The sequence below is a fragment of the Euprymna scolopes genome, chromosome 15, assembly GCF_053919585.1.
Source record: "Euprymna scolopes isolate OS-2025 chromosome 15, ASM5391958v1, whole genome shotgun sequence".
Classification (NCBI taxonomy): domain Eukaryota; kingdom Metazoa; phylum Mollusca; class Cephalopoda; order Sepiida; family Sepiolidae; genus Euprymna; species Euprymna scolopes.
The window spans coordinates 100,583,288-100,598,186 of NC_136496.1; the positions used below are offsets into that span (position 1 = coordinate 100,583,288).

Genomic DNA, 14,899 nt, shown 5'->3' on the forward strand with positions numbered 1-14,899 from the left:
TCTTCTATACAAACCTGTGCTCTTCCCCCGTCTTTCCTTTTCACATATAGTCGGTCAATATTATCGTTTGGGTGTAGTGCATTGTGTATTTTAATAAGTTTCCTAATCTTCTAGTCAGAATTCCTCCGTTCTTCTTTGGTCGAACCTTTAAACGGTCTAGAGTATCTTATTAGTGACACTGCCCATGTGTTTATACTTTTAATTAGGTTGCTACTGTATGGTTTACTTTTGAGGAGTTCTCTTGTTGTTCTAAGGTATTCCTTTCCAATTTTTTTCTCATTTCTGGTGCTTTGATAGTGCCTGCTTCTAGCACTTTCAAGTATTTGTAGTTATCGTGTTCACCTAGTGCCTTCATCTCAGTTTGATCGGGTAGTGCTATATCTTTCGTTGCTCCCAGTTTCCCCCCCCACCATGATCAGTTGTGCGCATTTTCCATGCCGAATTCCATCCTAGGTGAAGATTCTGGTTGTGTTTATTAGCATCTCGAGTTCTGTGTTTGTTTTTGCAAACAATTTCAGGTCATCCATGCACATTAGGTTGTTCATTCTTTTATCTGTATTAGTTGTATCCAGCTTTCTAGCATATTGTTCAAGGGCATCATGGTTATGATGAACAGTAGTGGTGATAGGGAATCACCCTAGAAGATCCCTCTTTGTATTTTAATATCAGTTATATACTGTCCATCAGGTGCCAGTTCAAGTCTTCCTGTTCTCATCGCATTTTCTATCAAATTGATAATTTTGCTTGATATTTTGTACATTCTCAGGCATTCTATTTGCCATGCTTACGGGATCCTGTCGTACGCTTTCTTGTAGTCTATCCATGCTATGGCTATATTCTTCTTATTTAGTTTGAACCCTCTTCTGGATCCTTTGGTCTTTGTATAATAGGTCATGTGTTCCTCTTTCTCATTTCTTGCATCCTTTCTCTTCCTCCGCGATTATATAGAGAATAATACATTTGCTCCCCAATTGTGGTGTTAGTATTTTCTATATTAATAAGTAAGCATGTTATTGGCCGGTAGTTACTGGGGATGTTTCCTTTTTCCAGATCTTTTTGCACCAGTGTGGTTCTACCTTTGATCATCCATCCTAGCACGTCTGCTTCGTAAATACATGCTTTCAGGTTTTGAATGAGTCTTTCATGTAGTGATGTGAACTTTTAAACCAGTACACCGTCGTGGCCTGGTGCTCTCCAGTTTACCATTTTTCGGAGCGTTGTCTTGATTGTTTCCTTGCTGATTTCATTTTCTGTCCTTTCATCGATTTACTGTGACTCTTGCTTTGTTTCTTTCAGACATGCGGCATTTCTATTATAATAATGTTGCTCTCCCTATATCTGGCTCCAGTAGCGTTTTGTTTCTGTTAGGTCCAGTTGTTCTGTTCGTGTTTTTTCCTCCGCACACATTCTGACAAAATTGGCTTTTAATGTTTTCAAAAGTCCTGTTTTGCTTGCACTGTTCAGATTTGTACAGATATCGTCGCAATCTCGCCACTTTTTCTGCTATTTTTTGCTTCAATTCTTCCTGTTTCTTGTTGAGCCTCTCCCTACTGCTTACATTTCTACTTTCCATCCCCTTCTAGCCGTCTTCATCTTGTTTATCGCTTTGATATCATCATCATCATCTATATAGATGGCATGTGTGTTATTTATTTTAAGTGTCACGCTTACACCCGAGTGACTGCCGTTCAATTTTTATGGACTTCTATTTTTTATAAATACTTTTACGACGAATTCTTTATAAGTTTTGGTTCCGAATTCGATTATAGCTGAAGGAACTCGTTATATATATATATATATATATATATATATATATATATATATATATATATATATATATATATATATTACATCAGTTTTGGTTTCGGTTTCGATTTAAGCTGAAGCACCCAAATGATATGGATGTATTTTTTGTTAAATCGCAACTTTATAATATATAAAAATCGATAGAACATTAACTCTATAATAATATATACGAAATATACAAGAATTAAAATATCATATTTAAGCGTACTTTACAACCGGGATACGCCGGGAGTCCCTACTAGCTTAGATAAATACTTTTTCACTTTTAACAAAAGAGCTACAATAATATTAGAGCGTCTCCATTTACTCTGAATATCTACAAAATGCCAACACAAATATATTACATATGAATGAGTCCCCCCGCGGAATTTCCACAGGTCTCGCTAATTATTATTATTATTATTATTATTATTATTATTATTATTATTATTATTATTATTTAATAGCACTCACAATCGGTTGAATATATTCATTTTTTATAAACAAGGTCAAAAGTGTAATGTATTACGGACTAAATAGCTGTTTAAGATGAACAGTAATAAAATGTTTTAAAAAAAGAACTAAGATTCTATTCTCTTATCACAAAATAAATTGGAAATAAAAACAGCATTGAAATGAAAAACAAAAGAAATACCTTCTTCATTGTTGACCATGTTCAGTGCTTTGAGATTGACAAGCAGAATCCAGCAGGGGGATTTCAGTCCGGGTCCGTCTTCTGCGAAGCATATTCGAATCAAACTCATATAATTCAGCAGCTGTGTATCGTTGTAATTGTTTACTATTTGGAGTCCAATCTGACTACGGAATTCTTCTATGTTGAATATCTGTCAATACACATAAACATCAACGATAACAATTAAACCAACTACAAAACAAGGCGGATTCTCTAACTGATCCTTTCTAAAATTAACAATAGCAGACTCTTTACGTTTTTTTTTTTTACACAGTGATCACCACTTATCAAGGCCCGGAAGCCACTCAGGGATAAGGGTTATTGAAAGTACATTACGTTAGTGTGGAGATTTGATGAAGTGTTTACTTAAGGGGGCGGTTCATTAGGAATTTGTTAACATTGGACTTGAACACATCCAAGTTGTAGTCCGGTGGGAAGCAGGCAGACGGAACAGAGTTCCACAGGCGTGCAGTTCTAAGAAAGAAGCTTTGTTCATGGAATCCACGTTTTGATTTAGGCAAGATAATGAGTGGGGGAAAATTTTCACGGTGGATTCGGCTAGACGGGTGTTTTTCGTGAAAGATTGGCGAGGGGGGACCAGAGATTGGAGTTCAGACGAGCCCCTTCCATGGAAATAACGATAAAACAAGGATAGGCTCGCAACGTCTCTTCTGTGGGAGAGAGGTTACAGGGTAGAGAAAAGGGCATCCCCCACTAAGCCACGAAGTCTATTTTTTTATTTTGTACTCTGTCAAGGCAGGATAGGCTGTTTTTTTGCAGCTCTTTCCGTTTCCTATACATGATTCTAGTATGGCCCACACATAACACCACTGACAAAAGACTTCCTAGATGAATTTGGTTGGAAAATCTTGCCCCATTCTGCATATGCATCTAACCTAGCTCCCACATTTCGAGGATTGAAAATGATTTAGATGACATTAGGCTAACATTATAAGAGAATATTGAACATGAGTTGAATTCATATTTCATGTCAAAACCTAAAGAGTTTTACAATCTTCGCATTTTAAGCCTGTTGACAGATAGAATCATATTATAGCGGGTAAAGGTCGTTAATGTTATGAACGAAGATTTTTAAACAACATATGGTCTTTCAATTTCATTCTGCAATTTTAGGCAAAATATTTGCGCCGATCTAATATTTTAAATCAGAATAAACGGTTTTGGTGGCAATATAAATATAAATACAAATATAAATAGATGAAAAGAATATTTCGCATATATACATTTAGCATCATATAGAAACATGAACATATAATTATTCAAATTAGATATCCTGTCCTTGCGTGAAAGCGCTAAGGCACAAATTGTTTTCTACTACTTACGCCTGTCTAACTAATAGGCACTTTCACTTTGCGAGGACATAATTGGCTCTCTCTTGATAATCTCTTGTTTGTAGATATTTTAAATTCTCGATCTTTCTTGCTATGAATGTGTCAATTAAACCTATAAAAATCTGTTCCTTATTTCATTTTGCATACTGTTGAGTTTTAGAGGATTTAAAAATTTCACCTCTGAAAAACCTTATGTAAAAGTTTCTGTTTTGAAATTTGAAGATTTTTTTTAAATTTTTTAAGACATTACATACAATGAGATGATTGCATAGTGGGAGTAAAAGAAGAAATACAGATGAACAGAAAATGAGAAAGAGACACACATATATCAATGGAGAGTGAAAAAAACTATTTATACTACTAATTACAAATTGCATACCTTAGTGTAACCGGTAAGATAAGGTTCTTTTCTACTTATATGGGTGTTCTTTGTATTTTAGCTTATTTTAAAACGTTTTTCTTATAAATAAAAGTAGTGTAGACCAAAGGCAAGATAAGTCATTTTTAAATAAGAAAATAAGGTACTTGTACCAAATTTCACCCATACATTTAAAAAAATCTTACCCGTAACTAAAATAAAAGTTCGTACAAAAAAAAAAAAAAAATCCCGTAAAATCATTTAGCAGTGTTCTGTAAGTCTCCTTAGTAGCGCTATGAATGCCTCCTTAGTTTTTACAGTGCTCAATTAAAAATAATTTCGCTTGGCTTTAGTAGTGCTCTGAAGGCCTCCTTAATTTTATTTAGTGCTTTTAGTAGCCGTCTAAAGTCCCTCTATTTTTAGTGTTGTCACTGCTCACTTGAAAAATAATTTATCTTCTACACTGAAGGTAAAATTAGTTTTATCAGTGTTCTGGAGGCCTCCGTACTTTTATTTAGTGTTTTCATAAGCGCTCTGGAATTCTCATGAGTTATATTTTTTCATTGCCAACTTAAAAATATTTTTTCATCGAGGGGGCGCTTACTAACTTGTTTTTAGTAATGTTCTGGAAGCCTTTTATTTAGTGTTTTCAGTAGAGCTTCGAAAGCCTCCTCAGTTATATTTTTTCACGGCTCACTTATGAAGTGGTTTTTGTTTTATTCATTATATTTTGCTTGAAAGTGTATATAAACTTAGTTTTAAACAAATGAATTTCATGATAATAAGAGGTAAAAAAATAAGTTTTAAAAGAAATATGTTAAGCACACTTTTTTAAATACTTTTTTAATACTGGACAATAATCTGAAATAAACTCAGGACCAATAAATTATTAATAACACAGTATGACATTCGGTAAATAGTATATGCTATATACAATAGTGTTCAATTCTCTAGATGTAACAGGTGCGTGCAATAATACAATAGGCAGCTTGGATGCTAAATCCGAATGTGCTCAACACTCTAAATACAGTTGGTGTGTGTAATATTATGAATTTACTCTTATTAAGTCCTATGTTGAATTGAAAAGTGCTGAGTACCCTAAACAGAATACATGTGATAGTTAAGAGATAGTAGGAAAATAGAGATAGAAAGGAGAAACCCAAGAAAGGAAGATAAAGAAAAGATTTAATTTTATGTTTTTCTGTTTTATTTTTAGTTGTTTTAAATCAGGTTTTAATAATTTTTCATTACAAATAACTGTATTTTTTCATCCACACAGAATATTAAAACAAACCTATTACAGGCATAAAAAAGTACATATTTTTAAATTAAATTAAAAATTAAGTAAAATATTTAAATTCCAAATAAAGTAAAATATAATCTTAAAAATGAATATAGGCTAGGAAAAAACATAAGCGTGCTTAAAAATGTTTTTATAATAAACTTTTAAAATTAAGGTATAAGATTTAATTTGAAATTATCGATTTTCTTTGGCGGTCTCGGACATAAACTGGCCTCTCTTTCTTCAAATAGGACGTGTATCGAAGATTCTCATGAACAGTTCTTCGAATTGTGGCTTCAGAGACACCGAGATCTTTTGCAATTGATCTCATTGACTTCTGGGGGCCCTCGTCAATAATATTTTGAACTTGTCAAATAAACTTGTGTGTTCTTATGCTGTCAGAGCATTGCTGGTGCTTTTTATGTTTAGCAACAGGAGAAATTTGGCCATCAATATCTTCTAACTCTTTGCGAACTTTAGAAACAAAGGATAGGGCGACTTTAAGAAATTGTGCAATTTGCAAATCGCTGTGTTCTGCCATTATTGCAACTATTACAGCATGCCTTTTCATTTCCTGTATTAGTTAATTATCTCCAATGATTGATCGTCTGTAAAAAAATAAAAGTTAATATACAGAAAAGAATTAGTGATGTAGTGATCTTCTCAAACACCAGGCGCACCCTGTATCTACACCATCAATTGCTAAATCATAGATAAATTTAGTGTTTTAAGTATAACAAAATATACCTAACATAAAATAAATCCAAGGTAATTTTAGATTCAATTTAAATTAAATTTTGATACCTTACGTCGTAAAGTTTATAACAGTGCATTTTGTAAATTGATAAATTTCAAATGCAATCTTGTATCTTAATTTTTAAAGTTTGTTAAAAAATGTTTTCTTTAGTCATTTTCCTGCCTTGCAGAAATGGTTTTCTAACTTGCAATAGTGTGTTTGGGACTTGATTATTAATATAAATAGAATATTTCAAAGAAAATATAGTGCATTATTAATTCAAATCAGAGTAACCCGTTTTGATGTCAATATCGGTGTGATAGATAAAACATACTAGGTGCCTTAAATAAGTTTCCAGACTTTTTTCGTATGAGCACTTTTATTGATAATACAACCAGGAAACTCTGTTTCTCTTTGAAGTAATGTCATTCGGCTGCAATGTACCGTTCAAACAACTTCCGGAACACCCCATGGAAGTCCTCTTGTGTAAGCGTGTCTTTTCCATATTCTCAATTATCTTATAACGACAGCCTCTAATGTTTTCCTTGAGAAAGATAACCAAAAGTCACAAGGAGCAAGGTCTGAACTATAAGGAGGATGAAGAACTGTCTTGATCCCCATCTTAATCAAATAGTGTAATCTTCTTTAAGCACTCTTGGGACAAACTTCACGCAAACCGTCTGCATCTTTAGTTCCTCGCGAATAATTGTGTGTAGTGTTCAGACATTGACATCAAACTCTGCACTTATTATCTCTATAGACGCACTACAATCCTTATCAATAAAGTTCTTTATTCTTTATTCTTTATTTGGCCAATCAACTCTGGTGTTATGACTTTCTTACTTCTCCCACACCTCTCATAATCTCTCGCAGACTCCCTGCCTTTCATGAATATCTTACGCAAGTCTAAAACTAATGCTTGATTCATGCAAGATGTTTCAAAAGCAGTCTGAAGCATTCCATACGTTTTTGTGACATTTTTTCCATGTTCAAAACATACTTTTATTGCATATCGTTCTTCTAAAATGTCCTCATGTCCAGATTGCATTTTTACAGCTGGTAAATGTCAAAATGCAATCTGGACATGAGGACATTTTAGAAGAACGATAGGTTTTAGTAAGGCGCATTCCAATTCCTGCTGTTGCTGTTCATTTGAACTTGAAATCATAAAAATTAGTCAGCCATCTCACAAGATGTATAGCAATAACATACCGAATTTTCAAGAGTCTACGAAGATTTTAGATGGCTGTTAAAAAGTCTGGAAACTTATTGGAGGCAACCTGTTATTCTATTTATTCATTTAGGTTATGTATTATAATAGAAAAACCATACACACATGAATAATGATAAAAATCAGATTACCATTACAAACTCTTGTCCAGGATTGATTCTTCCACGGAGTCGTATAACATCTTCGGAAGTGCAACAAGTTTCTGGTTGATCGAAGCCTTTAATAATAACTGGGACTCTGCTCCCATTTCTTAAATAGACACTACCCTCGTCGTCGCATGATACAACGATTCCCTGTAAAAAAGAACAAAACATTTTTGATATACACGTGGGTGTTTGATACATACATGCATATATGATTTCTTCTTCTTGACACAAGTTTGACATTTTTTTCCTTTAACTGCAGTGTGGCTGTGTGCAAAAAGCTTCATTCTTATATGAAAGTTCAGATATGCGACGCAAAACTTTCTTTCTTGTAAGGGTGCTCGCATGTTAGTTTTAGTTATCATTTTGCATTTGCTGGAGATAGGGCATTCTATCAGATGCCAGAAATTTCCTCACTATTTTAGTTACTTCAACTGAGAGATCTAACTGTCCATTTGAGTGCAATCGCTTGTATTTCTCTTACACTTAGTTCACCGGGTATATTCAACGAGGAGTTTTTGAAATTCGTTTTCATTGGTCCAGTTGTTCTTATAATTACTGGAATGATGAAGATCTTTAGATTCCAGTTTCTTTTCATATCGTACATTAGGCCTTGATATTTCGCTATCTTCTACCCCTCAGCTCCATTAAGACCAACAGCATTAGGGATACTTACTTCAACTAAGGTTGCTACTTTCTCCCTCTTGTTCCATATCACTATATCAGACTTAAGGGCTCATTTTCCAAAGTACATAGGTGTGGAAATTTCATAGTCATAAAAGATGGTGAATGACTTATTTCCAACTGTTCTTTCTGGTATATGTTCTCAAGACTTGCAGCTACTTTTAGATTTTAGACATTGGTTATTTAAGAAGGCGGCTCAACAAGAATTTGTTTACATACGAATTGCTAATGACCACGTTGTAGTAAGCTGGGAAGCAGCCAACAGACGGATAGTTCTGGGAAAGAAAATTTACTAATAGTAATATGTCTACGATAATATAATCTTTGTAATATTTTGAGATTTGCAAAGATTCTATTTTTTTTGTTATTAAAAATATATTAAAAACAAAATATTAAAAATAGATATATAAATTATTTACTTAAAATTATTTAAATCTTCTATTCGAATTTTTGCCGGCGATTTACTGAACAATGGACTCATCAGAAAGAAAAAACCCAGAAAGTTCTCGAAGAGAAAAATACATTACGATGTAATACGTAAAATTCAGGAAAAACCAAAATAACTCACATCCGCCCGTATCCAATAGACGGCCATTTTGTCTGTTTTTGCTGATAAGTCCACAGAAGGAAGTATCCAATGGTGACATAAAGATATTGATTATTTCTAAGTGAACGGAACAAATCTTTAAAATGTACCGGCATTTTTATTTTAGAAAATAATGATTGGTAATATGAATAGAACCATTTTTTCGATCGCCTTTATAAACCACAAACATTCACGTTATAGCGCACTAGTGCAATACTAGAGTTAAAGCTCTACATTAATTTCAATGTTTTAATAGGAAAGGCAGAAACAATTGTATGTTAATAAAACTGTTTTTAATGAACCCAGGATATTTTTTTTACTTTAGTAAATAAACTTTATAAAACATTAATATTTCATGAGAACTTGCAAGCTTAAGAGTGTTATCCCCGCATATCTCGGTTGTTTTTCATCTAAAAAAGAAAAACACAAAAAAAACCCCAGTAGTCCATAAAAGTGTTTATGTAGTACTAAGTGTAAGGTGTGTGGGCACACAATATTTAATTATTATTATTATTATTATTATTATTATTATTATTATTATTATTATTATTATAATTTATTATTATTTATTATTATTATTATTATTATTGTGATCTGCATCCACCATACAATAGCTGGCGACAGATAACTTATTAGTATTGTTATCTACACCTACCAGGCATTGGATGGCGAACTCAGCCGGGGCTCACCTGGCCTTTGGGCCGAGATCACAGTGTAGTATCTGTTCTTCAGGTGCTGCACTTCAATTTCTTATTCTCTGTCAGTGAAGGAGAAATCCTTCACGACTGAGACAATTTAAATTTTTTGTTTCTTTTCTCCACGTTAAAAAACAACCCGGGTGTCTAACTCTGTTCCGTGGGGAAGCATTGTAAATAGGAACTAACTTATTAGTATTGTGACTTGCACTCACCATACACTGTCTTCCGTAAATAACTTATTAGTTTTGTGATCTGCACCCACCAGACATTGGCTGGCGATAAATAACTTATTAGTATAGTGACCTGCATCCGCCAGACACTGGCTGGCGATAACTAACGCATTAATATTGTGATCTGTACCCACAAGACATTTGCTGTCGAAAAATAACTTAATAGTATTATGATCTGTACCCACGAGACACTGACTGACGATAAATATCTTATTAGCATTGTGATCTGCATCCATCAGACATTGACTGGCGATAACTTATCTATTTGAAACAATTGTTTATTACCTATTTTAGAATATTCCATTTTTGTACAAAGGGAATTCAATATAACGGTTGATGCGATTTGGAATATTTGATTTTTATTTTAAGAGTAGTTTAGGATGCTAACATTCGAAGCGAATTAACGTATTAATATATAGATTATTATTATTATTATTATTATTATTATTATTATTATTATTATTATTATTATTATTACACTCAAGGGGTTTCCTCAATATTTCAGTCATTATTGTTATCCGTTGTATCTTCTCAGCCATCCATCTAATTGTAATATCGTCAATTTTTGTCAAAGTTTTTTTTTATATTGTTCCTAGTGTTCCTTCTACTATTTTTACCTTCTCATCTTCCATATTCCTTTGAGCTCCCTGGGTAGTTTTGTGTATTTTCTTCGCTTTTCTGTTTCCTTAATCTTCACCCTTTGACGGTATTGGGATGACGAAATCTACAATCTGATAAGACTTTTCCTTCTTGTTAACTATTATGACATCCAGTCTGTTTCATTGGGTGGGTTTGTCTGTTTGTATACCCATGTCCCATAGAATTTTGTGACTTTCGTTTTCAAGCACTGCTTCCGGTCTGTGTTTGTACCATTTGTCAGTGTTTTCAAGATGCAGCAGTCTACATAATTCCAAGTGTAGTGCTTTCCCCACTTTATCATGTCTATTCTTATATTATTTGTAGGCTAGTTTGTTATATTCGCTTATTATGTGGTTTATTGTTTCGTCTCTTTGTCTGCAGAGTCTGCATTTATTATTATTATTATTATTATTATTATTATTATTATTATTATTATTATTATTATTATTATTAATGGCTCACAAGGAGCTTTCACACAGGTTATCAAATATCTCTCCTTGAAAACAGCTTGTGGTGTTCCCTGGAAGCTGAGTGACAACAAGTCTCCCGAGATTTTCAGTACTCTCCACCTCTTACGATAGTATTTGCAAATAAGTTTGCATTATCGCAACAGCTGCTTGCCATTGATTTCTCGTTAGCAGCAGCTATTGGTCTTTACTGAAATTTGAGTGGCAATAAGCTTCCCCAAGGTCCCAGTTCTCTATTCGCACTTATTCAGCGGAGATCTGGTCAGTATTTTCTCCTCGGTCTTTCCTTCCTCCTTGACTCTAATTTGCTGTTTGTTCTCACTTTTGGAAAAGGATCCAGTTATGTGGTAAGGGGAGGGGGGTTAGAGACCTTATAGATATGCGGCTTCAATGTTCTTGGTTCCCTGTGACGTTTTATGTTTTGCCTCTGCAGCAGTTTGTCTGGTCCACGCTTGTTGCTCATGTGTGTTAGTCTCCATATTTAAGGGTTTTCCTTAATATTTCAGCTGTTTTCATTATTGTTCTTCATTGTATTTTCCCAGTCATTCATCTGATTCCAATTTATCCCATTCTTTTTTCAAAGTTTTTCGGGATTTTTCCTAGTATTCCTACTATTATTGATATTATTTTTATTTTCTTAATCTTCCATATCTCTTTCAGCTCTCTGGCTAGCTCTGTGTATTTGCTCCGTTTCTCCTTTTCTTTGATATTCACCCTGTGGTCAGCTGGAACAGCAAAGTCTACGATTTGACAGAATTTTTCTTTCTTATTAATTATTACGATATTCGGTCTTCTTGCCTGCATGGGTTTATCAGTTTGTATGCCCATATCCCATAGGATTTGTGATTCTCGTTTTCAAGTACTGTTATGTTTGCACCATTTGTCTGTGCATTCGAGATGCAGTTGCTTGCATAATTCTCAGTGCACTTGGTCGTGTCTGTTCTTGTATTCCTTTTGGGCCAGTTTGTTGCATTCACTTACTATATGCTTTATCGTTTAGTCTCTTTGTCTACAGAGTCTACATTTGCTGTTTTCTAGTATTTTGTTGATCTTTGCTTTTATGTGGTTGGTTCTTATCGAGCTATCTTGTGCTGCGATTATTATTATTATTATTATTATTATTATTATTATTATTATTATTATTTTTATTTTTATTATTATTATTATTTGTACTTTCTAGGAGTTCTCACACAGATCATCATAAGAGATTACTCACTGTCTGTTGATATTAAGTGTTCCCTAGAGTTTGAATGTCAACAAGTCTCTTTAGATTTCTAGTGCTCTCCACCACTTTCGATAACCATTGCAATTCTTTGACGACTATTTAGAGCATCGCCAGCTGATGCAGACACCATAATTTTGCAAGGAAGTTAACTTAAAAGTTTACGGTTTCAATTGTTTTCATTGGATCGTGTTCTTTCTATTGTTGTTGTTGTTGTTGTTGTTGTTTCTATTGCAACTTTCATGTTACTGATTAGTATTCGCGGTTTATTTGTGTTGATTTTAGCACTTAAAGATTTTTTTAAAGATTTCTGCTCGCTCTTCGATCTTTCCATCCTCCATGATCCTTCTCAACTATTTTTTGGAAGGAAGTGATGGGGCAATAGGAGGGGCTTATCAATATGCAGCTTCAGAATTATTATTATTGGCTCACATGGAGCTTTCACACGTCAACAGACGTCCAGCTCTCTCTACCTCCTTCGATAGCATTTGCAAATGAATTTGTATAATCGCAACAGCCGGTTACAATTGATTTTTCGCTGGTAGTGGTCATTGGTTTATACTGGAATTTGAGTGACACTCAGCCTCCCCAAGGTCCCAGTTCTCTTTGCGCTTGTCCAGCCAAGGTCTGGTTGGCGCTCGCTCTTCGGTCTTTCAGTCCTTATTGACCCTTCTCGGCCCTTTGGTATCATTTTTTTTTTAGGGGGAGCGGTGATGAAACAATGGAGGGATGCATGATGGTGTAGAACTTGTAAATATGTAGTTTCGGTGTTCTTCATTCCCTGTAACGCTTATTCGTTATATTGTCTTGTATTATTCTCCGCATTCAAGTTAATATTTCAGTCGTTTTCATTATTGTTAGGCGTTGTACTTTTGCAGTTATTCCTCTGATTCCAATTTCTGACATTCCTTTTTCGAAGTTTTTCGGAATTGTTCCTAGTGCTCCTACTATTATTGGTACTATTTTGATTACTTCATTATTATTATTATTATTATTATTATTATTATTATTATTATTATTATTATTATTAATGTTATCTTCGTTATCTGTTAACCCTCCGTTTTTCTTTAAAAACTATTTGGAAAGGTTATTTAAAACAAATAATATTAATTTCATTATAGTGTGATTTAGTAGTACCTTCCTTCTAGTAAAGTTGTATCGGGATTATTACTTCACGAATTAAAAAAAATGATCCATCTTCACTTCATAAATTTTCCCGGACAAAACCAAAACACAGTGGTAATTATCACCAAATCCCAAAGCGTTTTAATGACATATACTCAATTATTTTTCTCAAAAGTCGGATACCTTTTGTTTGCGGCAGTTTTTTTTAATACTGATAACTAAATAGCGGATGAGGCGGGAAAGGGGCACGGTCATTATTTATTCATAATATGACTTTGGAAAAAAGACAAAAAAAGCAAAATTCATTTTTTACGGCTCGAAATATCTATCTTATAGTAAATGAACCTGACCCAACTTTTATATGAAAATGTAAATTCGGTTGGCAATACGAAAAATAAACCGACTGACATGGTGCAATAGTACAATTAAAAGCCGACATTTATAGTCTAGATTCCGTTAAAACAGTACGTAATTATTTTATTTATCACATGTTTTTTTCGTATATTTTCTGTAGATAAAATACGTCCGGAAATAGTCAAGATAAAACGTGGTTACAATTCCTTCAAAATGCTATCTGGTCTGAAAGTGGATGCTCATTTTACGTTATGTTTATAGGCGTAACTAATCCCCACTCTAAAGTGTACAAAATTCTTTTAAAATGCATTTTTATAGCCAACTTTTTCAGACTATTTACATGCAATCTCCTAACAAAAGTAGAATATTATTTTTATTTTAGTTTAAATTAGCATAACAGTGCTAGGCACGAATAATACCCTTCGTATTATTTGGATTCTTCAGACTACTGTTTTCATCTTGTATCATTTTCACAACGTTTGGGTCGATGTAACCTCCGACCTTCTTCAGGTGTATCTTGCTGAATTCAAGAATGTTTCTGTCGGACTGGGGAATTTCGAACAGAACCCTTTATTTACTTTATGCTTTCGTTCCGTCAGCCAGTGACTGGATAGAGGTCCTAAGTAATTCGCCATTGTATATTTCGACCGCCAACACTGAGAATTGAACCTTCAGGAGAACATAACTTTTACAACTGATTTTTCCAAGTACTCTAACCACTGCACCACGCACAGTTCTAGTTTTAAATCTATTTTATTTCTAATTAGATATATCACCATTTATTACTAATTATTATTGCTATATATATATATATATATATATATATATATATATATATATATATATATATATATATATGTATATATATATAAGTATATGTATAGACATACATACATACATACATACATATATTATTATTATTATTATTATTATTATTATTATTATTATTATTATTGTTTACTTCTTGTAAAAATGACAATCAAGATGAAAACAGTAGTCCGAAGAATCCAAATAATACGAATAACCAATCTTCATTTAAAAAATTCAGAAACGTAATATTTTCCTATAAAATATTACTTTACTTCCAGCGTTTGTATGAGGATATGATTATTTAACATAATTCTATCAAAGCAAACAAATTAAATAAAAATCATAGACTATGTTGCTGCGCGAATGCTCTTTTGTAGTTATTAAATAATACACACGTTCGATTACTTATTACTATTTCTAAATTTAAGCGTTCAGATGCGAGTGCATGAGTATTCAGTTTTTCAACACTCTATTGCTTACGTTTGCTGATTTGGCATTTATAG

At 33.3% G+C, this 14,899-nt stretch overlaps 1 protein-coding gene across 1 annotated transcript in view; it reads right to left on the reverse strand.

Annotated features, from left to right (window-relative positions):
• Window positions 1-14,899, reverse strand: part of LOC145294039 (uncharacterized) — an 87,656-nt gene that overhangs the window by 17,633 nt on the left and 55,124 nt on the right. Inside the window, exons 6-7 of the mRNA XM_080141027.1 lie at window positions 7,570-7,731; window positions 2,441-2,630 (exon numbers count right to left, since the gene is read on the reverse strand). Of these exons, the coding sequence (XP_079997153.1) occupies window positions 2,441-2,630; window positions 7,570-7,731 (352 nt within the window). The remainder of the gene's footprint in view (window positions 1-2,440; window positions 2,631-7,569; window positions 7,732-14,899) is intronic.